General features: G+C 43.8%; 1 protein-coding gene across 2 annotated transcripts in view; it reads left to right on the top strand.

Annotated features, from left to right (window-relative positions):
- Positions 1–300: 300 nt before the first annotated feature.
- rab6ba (RAB6B, member RAS oncogene family a) overlaps positions 301–15,245 on the top strand; it is a 47,941-nt gene continuing 32,996 nt past the window's right edge. Inside the window, exon 1 of one of the 2 annotated variants that reach the window (XM_056414863.1) lies at positions 301–556. In XM_056414863.1, the coding sequence (XP_056270838.1) occupies positions 487–556 (70 nt within the window). In that variant the 5' untranslated portion in view covers positions 301–486. The remainder of the gene's footprint in view (positions 557–15,245) is intronic. The other variant, XM_056414864.1, reaches the window with a different exon arrangement.

The raw sequence follows: 15,245 nt of genomic DNA on the forward strand, positions 1-15,245 counted from the left end.
CTACAAATATCTTGAATAAGGATTAGTAAAATAAAAGTTGCAAAACGAAGATGGGCGTGATTGTGGACAGTTCATTTTAAGGTGACTTGAATAAGGTGAAGAAGTTCTACCACGCGGATGAAACTGGGGCCCCAGCAGCACAGTTTTCATGTCCTCCCCCCCCCCCTCTCCTCAGATTCGCATGACGTAATTTCATATCTCGCCGCTGTCTTTCCACCGAGAAGGAGAGGCTGCGCATGCGCAGAAGCCTTCGGGTGAGGAGGAAGGAAAAAAGAGAAAAAAACCTCACCGGTGCAGCAGCAGCAGCAGCAGTGTGTGTTCTCATCACGAGTGCTGAGCAGAGAGCGAGCGAGCGGGGCTGAACTTAACCCAACACCACCGCCTTCTTCACCCAGCACCTCCACCCAACCAACGCCGCACGCGACAGGGACCACACGGGAACACTCAGGCTGTCCAGAGTTCCCCCATTTCCTCCTCCTCCTCAACATGTCTGTTGGCAGTGACTTTGGAAACCCTCTAAGGAAATTCAAACTCGTCTTTCTCGGGGAGCAAAGTGGTAAGACGTGTTTAAATCCTTCCGAGAAGTTCACCCGGTGCACCTGCTGGCCAGTAGCCGAGGAGACGTAACGTTACGTTACATGCAGCCAGTCCGGCGGGTATACGTCTCTTTCTATGACTTGTAGGGTTGAAACTGAAGGATAAAAAAACAAACATGTCTTCACTGGTTTAGTTTGTGCTTTCAGTTTGAGGGAGGGCGTCGTTTTGATCGAATTTCAGCCTGTAGGCTCCACACAATGGACTGGAGCGTGCGCGTGAGAAGTGTAGCCCGCAGTTAAGTTTACCAGTAATGTCACAGCGGTTTACCCTCAGTGTCCAGATGTCAGGCGTTCAATGTGGATGTTAGTTTTGAAACACCCCAGACTCGCTGTCTGAAACGGTGCTGCTCTGTACACAACTGGATGTGCGCGTGTCGGGAGACCGCGCGCAGCCCCGGGGATCGGGGCCGTGCGCAGTACAAGTTGGTGAATATCCCGGTGTGCGGAGACACACCCAGGCTGTCCGTGTGGGTGAGATGACTTGCACGGCTGCGGTCTCCTTTTCCCGGAGCTGCCCCGGCCCGGCTGCCGAGGCTGACCCAAGTTTGGGATGAATTGTTCTCCTGGTTATTATTCTAGCTTGAGATGTCTGCGTGACGCACACGGTGTGGAGACGTCGCGTGGAGAGACTCCGTGCCTCCACCCCGAGCTCTGCTCACCAACACCCTTCACACGTCCTTCTTCTTCTTCTTTTGAGGTTTCAACTTGGAAACCAACTAGTTTTCTCACGAGATTACAGAGCCGGCTGAGACATGATTTTAATCTTCAGGTTTACATTACATTAACGAGGCAGGTCTGGTTATTGTCTGTAACTCAGCTGAACCAGATGAGTCATGGTTCAGTCCTTCAGTATCCTGTGGATCGATTAATCCATACATTGAACAACAAGGATTTCCCAATGTTCTATATCATTGCAAATGGAATATGTTTTGTTTTGGACCGTCGGATCAGGCTATTTGACGGCATGAAATTGAGCTCTGGTCAGAGCACACTGGTCTTTTTAATGACATTTTGTAGATTAAACAATCAGTGAATGCCTTATTTTCATCTTTAAATGAAAGTAAATCAGACCCAGTCCATATAATCACATGCAAACATCGGCCTGCTGCTTGCCTTGACTCTTGGGGAGCTTTACAATATTAAGTGCCAAGCAACAAGCCGTAGGGGATTTGGCTGCACAAACATACGTTGGGGAGTGCCCGTGTCCACCAGACCACAAGGCTGGCTGAATATTCTGACAGCATTTGATTCTTTATTGAACGGGTTACTGAAAATGATTCATAGGTTTTCATTGTTTCATTATTTTTGAGACTTTGTATTATGTAAAGCTTTATTTCACTTCAATTACAAATATCCATCGTCTTTGTCGTCATAAATGAATGAGCAACCGGTGGTAATATAAAAGCGGCTTCTGTCTATTTGGGTTCAACAAAGGGTTACTGTGCTTTTTTAGGTTTGATGCAGCTTCCTTTCTTTTCCTTCTCTCAGTGGTGGTGTTCCACTTGTTCATCAGTTTTACGCTTTGTCTGTTTATTGAGCATGAGGATTACAGGATATATTATAATATCTGGAATAATTACAGACGTGCGTCACATATATGGACGTAAATAGGTTCTAACTGAAAGTAGGCCTGCATTGTCAATGAGGAACATTTCTCATCAATTAATCTTTCCCATCATGAATGTGGGCATTAATTCACTTCCATAATGGTCCAACTCCTTTAGTTACTCTTATTACAATATGGTCTTAAAATCAAATCATGTTGTGGGATGTCATCATCTTTTCACTGACTATAGAGCGTTTGTGTTGAGTGACACACATCACATAATCACTGTTTCCCATAATTACTGCTGACATCACCACTGCATGGCAATTATGGCAGCCGCGGTAAAGTTTTATCTGTGAGATAAAACCTTTGCAGTGGTGCTCATCCAGGCAGCGGCGTCGGCGTTTGATTGGGTTGTGCTCGGTATCTCCAGTCGGAGTCGCGTCTCTCTGACATGTCTGCTATAATTTCAGCTGGTGCCCAGGGGGGTGTGAATCCCGCGGCGCTGCCTCTATCATTTATTGATGTCCACGGCTCGACTTAAGTGTGTCAGGAACACAGGTTGGAAAAGACCACTTGTTATTTCTGGGTTAATGCGAAGCTCCACAGTGGTGGTAGTGTGTGGGGGGGAAAAAGGGAAAGATGGCAACACTGTTTTTTATGTTTACAGAAATAAATAAAAGAATCTGCTAACGTCAAAGAGGTGGAAGCAGGCAGAATGTTAAATGAGCTGTCAGGAAGTCTCCTTACAGGCAGTCTTTGGGTGTTTGCTACCGTGCCTGGACAAAGGATGCTGGATAAAGATGTTTCCTTAACAAAGCTGAGGGCTTGAAGCAGGCCAATGAGCTGAGGCTGGTGTGCCCACGCTCCTGGTGGAGACGTCATTTAGCAAGTTCCAGCCTCGGAGCAATCAACCAGGTCACTGTTGGAAGACCTCAGATTACAGCTCTACATTTATTCAATTAAGTTGATGTTGTATAGCCCAATATCACAAATTACAATTTGGCTTTACAATCTGTACACATAGACATCCCTGTCCCAGGACCTCACATCGGATCAGGAAAAACTCCCAAAAAATAGAAAAAACCTGTTCACTGGGAAAAAAAAGGAAAGAAACCTTCAGGAGAGCAACAGAGGAGGATCCCGCTCCCCGGATGGACAGAAGCAATAGATGTCATGAGTACAGATGACCAGCGTCAGAGTTACAACACATTTAATGAATATGACTGATGTATGAATGTATGTGTGTGTAGTGCTAGGCATGGACCACGATCTAGACCTCCACACTCCATGAAACACAGAGGGGGTGGAGGAGGCCACCAGGCATGAGGCATCATGAAAGAGGCCAGACCAATGAGGTCGGCCTTTGAGGCAGGAGGCACAGAGAAGGAGGCGGGGCCATTGGTAAGGCGACCACTTTCTCAAGGATCTTGGAAGGGGAGGTTAGAGATCAGTCTGTAGTTCGCCAACACCTCCAGAGTGGGCTTCTTCAGGAGAGGTTTAATAACAGCCACTTTGAAGGAATGTGGTACGTGGCCTGTTTGCAAAGACACATTGATCATATCTAATAGAGAGCTGCCAATTAAAGGCAAAACGTCTAAGCAGCCTCGTCGGGATGGGGTCCAAGAGACAGGTAGACGTGTTAGAAGTAGAAACCGTTGACGATAATTGGTCACGGTTGATGGGCGAAAAGCCCTCCAAATATACACCAGGGCATACAGCGGTTTCCAAGGCCATTCCACTTAAGGACAAACCGCCACTAGTTGAGGGCAAGAGATTATTAATCTTGCCTCTAATAGTCTTATTGAAGAAGTTCATAAACTGCGGTCTATAGGAATACACGGCAGAGCTGTGACTCTGTCAGCCTGGCTACAGTGCTAATGAGAAACCTGGGGTTGTTCTTGTTTTTCTCCATTCCTGATGAGTAATAGGCTGCTCTGGCATTACGGAGGGCCTTCTTCTAAGTTTTAAGACTCTCGCCAAACTAAGCGGGATTTTACCAGGTTAGTTGAACGCCATATGCTTTCAAGCTTTCGTGACGTTTGCTTTAGTTTGCGGGTCTGAGGGTTATACCAGGGAGCAAACCTCCTCTTCCTCACTGTCTTCTTCTTCAGAGGGGCTATCGAGTCCAGTGTCATTCTCAGTGAGCCTGTAGCACTATCGACAAGATGATCAATCTGGGACGGACTGAAGTTAGACCAGGAGTCTTCTGTTATAATGAGACCTTGTATTGAATCAAATGCAGAAGGAATCACTTCTTTAAATGTAGTTCCAGCACTGTCAGTTCGACATCTGGTGTAGAAACTTTTGACTGATGGTGTACACTGAAGAAGGTTCTGTCGGAAGGCCACCAAATACTGTCAATTCATTGGGTCAAAGATATTTAACCTGATATATTTAGGCCCCAGCAATACTGCATGGTGCTTTTTGTAAAAGCTAATTGCTTGGAGGTTATGCCCTGCTGTATGCTTGATCTGACCTCAGACAAGCAGATGGGAATACATTCGATAGATGCATCCGCAAGGCTGCAGACAGATTTTGCTCACTGAATCGAAATGCCATCTCCTTCTCTTTCACCGCACAGAGAACGCCATCGCACAAACCAGAGCTGGCTTCACTGCTGAATGGCCGATATGCTTCAGAGTGAAGGTCTGGTTGGTTGTCTGATGCCTCCATCGTGAGGGAATGACTCTAATCAAATGAAACGTGAGTTTTTGGCTTCGGGAGCAGCCAAAGCATTTCCTCACCGAGGCTGTGAAACCGCAGATGTAGATGCGACGTAATAACCCACAAACGCACACACCAAGAACATGCAGCAGCTTTTTTAGATGCACATGTTGATGATTATCAGAGACATTGTTGCAAACAGAAGCCACATCTCTGTCTGGGTTTGTGTCCACCACTTATGACTAGAATGTGAGCAAGAGGTAGGGCTGTAGAATGATCTTTCGGTTTGGTTGGATGCATTCCCGTCTGGTGACATATTTGGTTCTGTATAGACACGTTTGATTTGAAAGAAGTGTCTTCTGAAAGCCGAATGTGCCGATAACATATGTGGAGCCTGTTTGTGTGCCCTGTTTCCTCTCAGGGACCGAGAGAATTATTCCCCATGATGAGAATATCTTGCTGGTGCGAATTGAAGAAGGCTGGAGATGAAATGTGTTGAACACTGCTGTGATTTTCATGTTTGTTTTTTCTTTTGCTTTGCCTTTTCTGTTCCAACTATTTGAAGCTCTGTGCAACGAAATAATAGTCTTATTAAATCTAACGCAGGTCATTAGTTAGTCATCTCTATTCTTCTTGTTTTAAACATTGTGGTATTTAATCTTTTATGCATGCAAACTAATACATGCCAGTACGAACATTTTATAATCTGCTGATTTGCACTTCTTTTTTGATACGCACACAGATGTAAAATATTACCAGCTTTATGATCAAAAGAAATTACCCGATTCAGTAATCTTCTTCCTAAAATAAATCCCTGCTTGTTCTATATTTTGACAGCAGTCATACAGTACAAACAAAAGCAAAGAAGATGCCTGTCTCCTTCACTTTGCATTCCCCAAAGAACTTGCAAATAATTGGCTTACCTAAATTTAAACTACTATATGAACAAATATTAACTTATTTACATTGTTTTATCAAATTGTGCCACCTTTTGAATTCTCAGAATAATGTGACTCATCAATTCCAAGAACAAATAATAATTTCTATGTGACAATTTGAATTTGAATAGATTGAAGTGCATGTTTGGACTGTGCCATGCTAGCTAATAATAGGTACAGGTTTAAATCTCAATTGTACCTCATTAATATCTGTTCTTTACAGCCTCTGGTTGTCCCAACTTCTTTTGGCGATGGATGCTGTGGGGGAGGCGGTGTCTGATTACAGGGGGGAAATATGTAAATAATATTAACACCAGCATCGATGTGTTCATCACAGTGTTGTTATATCATTTAGTTTATAGCTTACTGCCACATTTAAGTGTGCAGTTACTCTTTAAACTGAATCCTGAGGCAAACAAGATGTGGAGAACATGGAGGGACCAGGCCTTCAGCTTGAAGGACTTTCCTTGAATAAGGAGTTACGGATGTGTTGGTCAATATTGAGGTGAAGATTGGGAGTCCAGCCCACATTCTCCGAGCAGCTGCCCTGCTGCTGTAACACGTGGACATCTTGCAGCATCTAAAGATAGCTGGTCATCTCTTTCATTTCACATCCTATCGCGTCTTCCCGGCAAGTGTTCTTCTTCTCTGATGGATTGGGGGAAATGGCAACCTGACAGCTTTGATCTGCTCTTGATCGGCTCAGCTGTCCACTAATGGATGTAATTGATCAAAGGGCATCAATCCCAGCAACGTGTCAGGCTTGTCTCTCCATCCAAGGCTTTGGTGCGAGAACATGTCTTTGAAAATGTCTTTTTTGAGGCCGGCCCACTGGGCATTTTCATATCCTAAACGGTATAAACCTCCTGACACTACCTGTGTTTTTTTTAGCCATGGCTCTGGGGATGGCCAGCTGTGTGGTGTCAGTCGCTCCACCACTGAAATAACTCCACAGTCTTTAGGTGGACTTCCGTAAGATGTTGTCCATAAAGTCATAGTCCTATTTGGAGTAATCCTGACTTAAGTGAAATATTGCTTTATAATCAAGTCATACGCGGTTCCCAGAAGAGGAATTATAATGGTGGTCCTCTGACTTCTCATCTTGTGTCATTACCAGGTAAAACAATGTGTCCAATACTTTGGTATAGGAATGCACTCTTCAATATGGGTTCAGATACTGTGCATTCATTCTTATGTACTTGTAAAACCACTCAGTTGAGCTCACCAGCAGCGATGACCTGATGCACAAACCATCATCTATCATTTAATACCAGCTCCACCACATCAATTAGTTAAGCTGTGAGGTTGTCAGCTTTGTGTTGCCTGACCCGCTCCGTCAGCGCATTGCCAACCTAATGTTACGCTGGCGAGATGTGATGACGATGAGTGTCAAGTTAACAGTTCCCGTGTCCTGCTTGCCAACCAGCTGATGACTGAATTATTAACATCCCTTGTGCAAACTATGCTCTTGTTTGTGTCAGGAAAAGGCAAAGTTGAATGTTAAAATGTCAACAATTGTCACGAATTCCCCACCTTCCTCGCTAAATTCATCCTCCTGTCATTCCAGATCCTGTCATATTCACTTGATTGTCCCTCATTCCCTTCACCTGGTCCTCATGTCCCTCATTCCCTTCACCTGGTCCTCATGCCCTTCTCACCTGCAGCCCATCCCCTCATTAGTCCCTCATTCCCTTCACCTGGTCCTCATGCCCTTCTCACCTGCAGCCCATCCCCTCATTAGTCCCTCATTCCCTTCACCTGGTCCTCACGCCCTTCTCACCAGCAGCCCATCCCCTCATTAGTCCCTCATTCCCTTCACCTGGTCCTCATGCCCTTCTCACCTGCAGCCCATCCCCTCATTAGTCCCTCACTATTTAGATCTCTCACTTCCACTTGTCCTCTGCCAGATTGTCTTGTGTGTCACCTCCAAACTTTCCAGCGAATTCCTAGTACTAGTTCTGATCTGCCTGTTACGACCCTGTTTGCCTGTTCACCCGACTTGAGATTTTTGCCTGCCCCTTTTGGATTTGTTGCCCTGTTTGACTGACCACCCGGTTTTGACCCTGCCTGAAACATTGAGTAAACTGCCTCCTCCTGCATTCCTGTGTTTGTCGTGCTTTTGGGTACCTGTAACCTTTACAACAATGGAATCATGTCGACGTATAACATTTAATTTGTCAGTCAGAAAGTAAAACGTCATTGTCCCCGCTTAACATCGGCTTGTTAGCATTGTTATTGTGTGCATGCTGATGTTGACCTCGAAGCACCACTGCGCCTGAGTGCAGCCTCACAAGCAGCTATCTTTGGTGTTGAATATTAATCTTGTTTCTACTTCCTCCACAAAAATCCATATACTGTAGCACTTAATTTAGGACCAGCAGAGAAGAGAGCCATGTTTCTGATGTTTCTGCTGCTTCTGCTGCATCTATTCTATTTCACACTGCATATATTGCACAGTCCTTGAGATGGTGAGAAAAATTGAGAGGCCTAAAAGTAATATTGATCACTTTTGTTGTTGTTGAAGAAACTGAAACATTTTCCGACTTATTAAGAGGTGCGTTCAGTCCTGCAGGAGCTGTTCTGCAGCCAAGGAATACCGAGCAGAGCGACAGTAGCGGTATACATACTGTATGCTGCACAGCTGAGTGGACGTGTTCCCTAAAGGCCCGGCAGAGCATAGCCTCACTTATACACTCTGCCCAGAATATAACAGGATTGGTCTGCTGCCCGTGAAGTGATGGAGAGACACCGTCTGACTCTGTTTCGCGCTCCTGCCTGTGATTCCACCAAAGAATTGTGGAAGCAATATCTGATGACACACTTTTCAAAAACTTACCCTGCTTTCTGAGGATAAACGGTGCATACAAAACTTCAGGAACCGATTCAGGAACTTTTAAAGTACCACGCATCATTCAGCTGGAGAGACTATTTGCAGACTATTCCCTCTAAAATGTGTGTCTTGGAAATAGATTGGGCTCCCTTGCTTAATGTGAGCTCAGTCGCAGGAGAGAGACGGAGAACACCATTTAAACATTATCCCAGTCGCTCAAACGGAGCGGCTCTGAATGTAGTCCCCGCTGTGCAGGAAGGCTTTCATTTACCCAGCATGGGATGTGACGCTTCACTGAGTTCAGCAGGTCTCCGTCAGTATTTACCCTTTTCTCAGCACCCATCACGGGTTCCCTCTTGCCCTTTTGCGGCCTGCTGCAGCCTTCAGCGTGCTTTTATTTATCTATGAGCTCTGCCATTTAATTTTTTTTGATGTTGGTTAATGTTTTGAATCTGCACTGTTCAGTGCCGTGGATGTGTCTGTAAGAATAATATGTCTCCAATGAGAAGCCAGTGGGAGCCCCATGCAGAAGGTCCTGCGTGGATTTATGGACTGGGGGGACGCGGAACATTCATCAGACCATTTAACATAGTAGGGAGTGTTTTATCTAACTCGGTGGATAAAGAGATGAATCACTGCATTGGGGCTGCCGCAATGTGGGACCACTCGTAATGTCAGTGTATTTAAACAGCGTTACATTAGTTTGGGGTATTTTGAATCCCATGTATTTTTATCTTAACACTTCCCCTTTTTGCTGCGTATCCTGTCAGCATCCTCTGATGGACAGTAAGGCATCTCCAGGGCCTGTTCTGATCTTTTTGACTAGTTTGTTCCTCCTGGTCCCTGAACGCTTCTTCAGAAGCCGGTGCTTGCTCAGACGAGGTACTTTGTCCCACACATTCCTGTAGCAGTGGGATATTTTAGCCATAGAGCAAAAACAAGCTTTGATCCCAAGCACAATGGCTACAATGCTTGTTTTGTTTATTCCCTGGAATAAAGATCTAAAGGTAAACAAGCTGGGATTTCATAGCATGTGAGATCAGCCTCTGAGTCAGCATTTCTACGCTGGGCCCTTCGTGACTATATTTTGTTCGAGGCCACTGGTTCCACACCAATGTGCAGTTATAATGGACATTTTCTGCAATGATGCACTCTTGTGTAAACACACATTTTTCAGAACATTTATTTGTTTTCACAATTTTTGAATGGCAAGTAGAGATTGAGGGTAGCAGCTCCAGCTCAGTTCTCTAGCCGCGGAAGGACTCTTTTGTTCAAATGTGGAGCACTGATGACTTTTAATGTAGTGCCCGACTCATGTTTTATTCAAGAAGCCAGATACTGTTTGACTAAGGGCTCTAACATTTCTTAAAGTTGTTTTTTAAATTTAGAATTAGCTGAAATTATGTGGCGCCTGGAAGCGAAAGCTGAGGCCACGCCAGGCTTACTTACTGTTTTCACAATGCACTCGGAGGAAAACATATTTCTTGGCTCTGGCTATTTGCCAGGGTCAAGAAAACATGCTCGAAGACTCCATTGGGATGCCCATGTTGCTGTGTTGCCATGAGGCCTAAAGGTTCCATTGCAGTCTTTTAAAAAATATATATCTTTCAGCCTCCTAGTGTTTAAAACATGGGCTTGGTGTAATTGACGTCAGTCAATGGCCTTGTTGTTTAGTACTTCTACTTGAAGATTAAAGTCCTTACCGTTCGACATGTGGACTCATTCTTACCATTAACTGGCGCAGTCAATACCAGTTCAAACAAGCTTGATTTACAAATCAATGAAGCAAAAAGTATTCCAGTAACCCGGGGATTAGATGGCTCAGAGGGTTACAGACCTAATCATAATCACTCCAAAGGATAAAAACTAAATCTGACCTCATTGTTACAACAACTGAACTTTGGTCAATATCAGCCCAACATATCCCCGTGCTCCCTCTTGTTATTCCATTAATAGCACAGAAAAATTGCCTTATGGACACCTGGATAATTAAATTGTAGTTAATTTACAGTCTAGTTTAGATTGTTACAGTTGGTTTCATTTATCACAGTCTGCTCTACACAGTTTGTCAATGAACAAAATACCAGAAGCCTTAGCTGTTAGAAGAGAGCTTTTTGTCAGGAAATTCAGTCATCAGGACTGGAGACAATTTACTCCCACTCCCAGGCAAATCTAGAGGCTGCTTTTGGTTTTGATTGTTCATCCTATACCACCATGGAAGTCTAATTTAGTTGTCTCTCTACTGTATTTTCTTTTTTTGTGTGGAATCTTGTAAATATTCTTAAACTTAGGGTCTACACTGTGTAGAGGACATATTATTCTCATTTACAGGTTCTCATACGTATTTGGGGTTTCTACTAGAACATATTTACACGCTTTAAATGTTCAAATACAATCCGTTTTACTCACTTTAAGCCCCCCTGCTGAAAAAGCCCAGTCTGCTCTGATTGGCTTGCTGAAAAAGCCCAGTCTGCTCTGATTGGCTTGCAAGAAATGTATTTTTCAGGTGGTTCTCAAGCCATAGCTGGAGATACTCAGATTGGGGGGTTCTCATGAGTTCTGATCTCAGAAGTCGTGGTAGCTGATTATGTTTCATGATGAGTAGTTGCAATTATGGATTAATGCCCCATACATGCAGCTCGCTGGAAAGAAAAGTCACGTTTTCATGTGAGCTTTGAGAATATACTCGTGTTGAGCACATTCAACATCAAACACATTGAATACCTGCATGTAATTTCTGTAGTGACATTTACCCAAAGGCCCTCCTCCATACATGCAGTCAGTTTTATGACTGAGCTTTCATAATTAACCCCACTATTGTATTCAACAGTGAAACACATCGGAAGTAGGGCAGAAGACATAGAAGACTGCAAATGAAAGCTGTGTCCTCATTCTCGGAGCGGATGCTCTCTCCATTTCTCCAGCCGCCCGCTGTCTCGCGACAACGGAATCTAATTTAAACATGAAAACGTCAAGTCGGTCTGTCTCAAGCCCTCTGGCCTCAAACCGCACACATATGTCTTCTACCTCCTTTCCCAAGGCAATCGTAAACACCAGAGAGTCATAGATTTTAGAACTGGTGTCACACCTTGGTGAATATGTCATTGTGTTCTTCCTGTGTGTGTGTGTGTGTGTGTGTGTTATTGCTTTTAGTAACATCAAATGCCTCATTAGACGGCATCAGGGCTGAAATGGCTTTCTGAGTGCTTCACAGGATGTGTGCACGGGAGCCTCAGCCTTTGTGGAGTTCGAAAGCATGTTCATCCATTATTCAGAGGTATTGGTAAATGGGCGTCCTGGTGAGGGTTTGAATTGCACATTTTCCGCAGGTGCAGTTACACACATTGTAAAAGAATAAAAGCTGCTCAGATTTGTAATAGGTAACTCTGAAAATCGTATATAGTGTAAGCTTTTGTTGCTTATTGATTCTCATGTTATGGACAAATTGATGGCGATGCTGGATAAAAGTCCAGGGAACCTATTGGTTATTACACTTCATCCTGGGGGAGGGGGGACTTTATGACATTTTACAAATGTCACAAATTTAGGGTATTGCCAAAGTTGTAAAGATTCATCATTTAGGATCCCTAAATGTCTGTACATTCATTCAGCAGTTTTTGAGATATTTAAATCTGGACCAAAGTGGTGAATCGACAGACCAGAGAACACCTGCATGGCTAAAAAATTGCAGTTCTGGCTTGTTATAAATAGGCCAAAACTACTTCTGTCTTTGTATTGGCTCTGGCGCAAAAAGATGTGTTGCATCGTATGAGAGTTGCTGTATCCGAGTAAATATTACTTTGGTGACTTGAAGTGGAGACCGGTGTCTAGGCTAAAATGGGCTTGGACATAACTCGTATACCAACCATTTTTATGTTCAATTTGATAAAGATGGTTCTATCTCCTTTCAAACAGACTATAAATGCCTTGTACGCTCACCCAGGTGTTTTCAATTTTGTCTGATTAGACCTCTCCTGAAATGAGGGGTGGGCGGAGCTAGACAGGAAGTGGAAGAATAACTCAGGTGGTCAAGCAAGCACAATCTGCACAGGCCCAAACAGTCTAATTAGACATAAGTGAAAACGCCCACGTGTTTTGCTAATTATTCAAAATATGCTGAAAAGCATTTGAAACAGTGGTTATACTGTATATCAGGCCTATTCAACTAGCGGCCCGCGGGCCGGATACGACCCGTTTGAGTTTAACTACGGCCCGCAAGACTGCCTGCAAATCAGTATAGCTTGGTAAGAAAAAATAAAACTGAAGGACACGCCTCTTTTATACATTGAGACATTTAACCCAGAGCCATTGAGTTTCACTGTTGCCTCAACCAAACCTGTATGGTTACATATTTATGTTACGCACCGTGTTGGTTGCCGGTGTTACACCCCTACTGGTTTTCAGACCTACTGGTTTCCCTGCGCGTGCGTGCGTTGTGTTCTCTTCACATCTGCAGCAGGGCTCTGTCTCGCGCACCAGATTCGTCACACATTCACAAACATATAGCTGGAGATCTTCAAGCCACCGTTCATATCCATGTCGGCGGTTACGATTGTATAAGTGAGCAGTGCATCACAGCCACGGAGGAAGAAATACATTTTCGAAAAAATAAAAATAAAAAGATCACCCGACCTGGTTTCGATCCCTTTCACGCAAAAGGAGTCTGCACTCAAAGACGCGCAGTCTGTGCGCTGCGCCACCAGATGTTAGTGTCATTCCAAGTAATTTATATATTGATCCATTAAGTCACATTTCTTATGTTTTCATGGGAACAGTTTGGTTTGGGATCTGAAACAACTGGTTACCTTGAGCGGATATTTACACTTTGAAACATGTTTATATTGATGCTTGTTCGCAACACTTTTGCCACACAATACCGACGCATTTTCGTGTGTGACTGTTTACCTGTGGAAATATACATTACTGTTTTTAATTTTGAGCCATTATTTGATCAATATTCTGTGCGGCCCTCACACCCCCCCGTGATTTTCTTATTCGGCCCACTTGCTACTGAAGTTGAATAGCCCTGCTGTATATGCTGCAACATAGCTACATATGCTATGACATTTCAATGTAGCTAATATGGTAGCATATTTTCTTTTTTTTAAAGCAAAGAAAAAGTTAACTCAGGAGAGAGCTAGGCTTAACTAAACCTGGCCAACCTCATTTCACCATTCAAACAAAGTCAAGTAAAAGTGGAGTTTACAAGCAAAGAGCCAGGATGTCCTCATTACATCCATGTTTGCTTCCAGAGAGCTCATTGTCGCTCCGTTGGGGTTTTGCCACCATGAAATATGCAAGTACTCGATTCTTTGACTCTGGTTTGAGGGATATCGAGTGACCCAACATTCTTTAGACCTTTTGTTGCTGCATTCAACATCTTCAATGCCTTTTGGTGAAGTTGACAACGAGAAAATACTTATTCTATCTGTGGGGGAACCCGTCCTTCAAATTTATGTCAATCAATCGATTTTTGTCTGATGCCGTGTTTTTGTTTTGTGTTGAAACTCTCATGCGGGCAGTTAGTTTTGTTTTTTCTTAGTATTGTGCAACATCCTAGTACAGTTGTGATTGTCAGGTAAATATCCAATAAATATTTAAACTAGAAAGTTTCATTGCAGAAATATTCTTTTGGCAGTTTTTGGGTTGTTAATGCGTGTGTAATTTGTTAACTTAGACTAAAGGAAATTCATTTGAAGGGCCATCTGCTGTTTGGCTTTCTCCTGTTGGGTTCTGCATGCCAGCTGCTGTGACTATGAATATGCAAGAGTCCATAATATCTCTTCCATATTTCTGTATCTTCTCCAGGTCTCTGTGCTCTCCTTACCTCGGCGGGGATGATCATAAATAACTTCTCCGTTTTCTCTGTTCCGTTACTCATTGATAAATATTAGATATCTGCCTCTCTCCAGCGTGCCCGGCTCTCATCCCGATGTCGTGCAAAGGCAAGGTGTGACGCGTACCGCTTTATTTTTAACCATCTCTGTGAGAGGGAGTCTGGGCCCATGTAGAAAGCACTGCCATGCTCTGATTGGCTGCCAAGTCCTCAAGGGTATTCTGTGATGCCTGCCGCCAAATGACCAGCAGTGGGCTTACCTTGGCACATAGCTTCAGGACTGGTTGGACAACTGTTTTAAATGTATATGATGTATCTTTTAAAAACACATTTGCATATTCACTATATAAATATTTTCATAATGCCATGAAAGACAGGTCTTGTAATTAAAAGCATGTTTATGTTTTTCATTCGCATTAATTACAATTATCTACAGCTCTTGTGATATCATTTGTGTTTAAGCCACTGATTATTCCGGTGCAGAGGTGGCAGACTCCTTAACTAACTCGCTTTATGGTTGCATAGCTCACAAATGGCAGAGCCTAATGTGAGCCCAGCTGTGTTGGACCTTTAACATGCCGTAAAGTAGCATTTTGAGCTCTTAAGAGAGGCCTTGATGAGGCGTCTGCTGACTGTGCCCAGCAGAGCCCTGCTGTCGGGAGTGTAGGTTGTGCAGCAGCAGGTGCTCGGTCCTCTCCGCTAATTGGCCCTCATGTTGCTAACTCACTCCACAAAGCCTTTGAAGCGCCACGCCAACTACAGACTTCATTAAAACCAAGGCTGTAATTGGGAACCCACCTTGCAGACACTCTCTCTGTGTTACTATTCATTA

Source organism: Pseudoliparis swirei, chromosome 5 (genome assembly GCF_029220125.1).
Source record: "Pseudoliparis swirei isolate HS2019 ecotype Mariana Trench chromosome 5, NWPU_hadal_v1, whole genome shotgun sequence".
Taxonomy (NCBI): domain Eukaryota; kingdom Metazoa; phylum Chordata; class Actinopteri; order Perciformes; family Liparidae; genus Pseudoliparis; species Pseudoliparis swirei.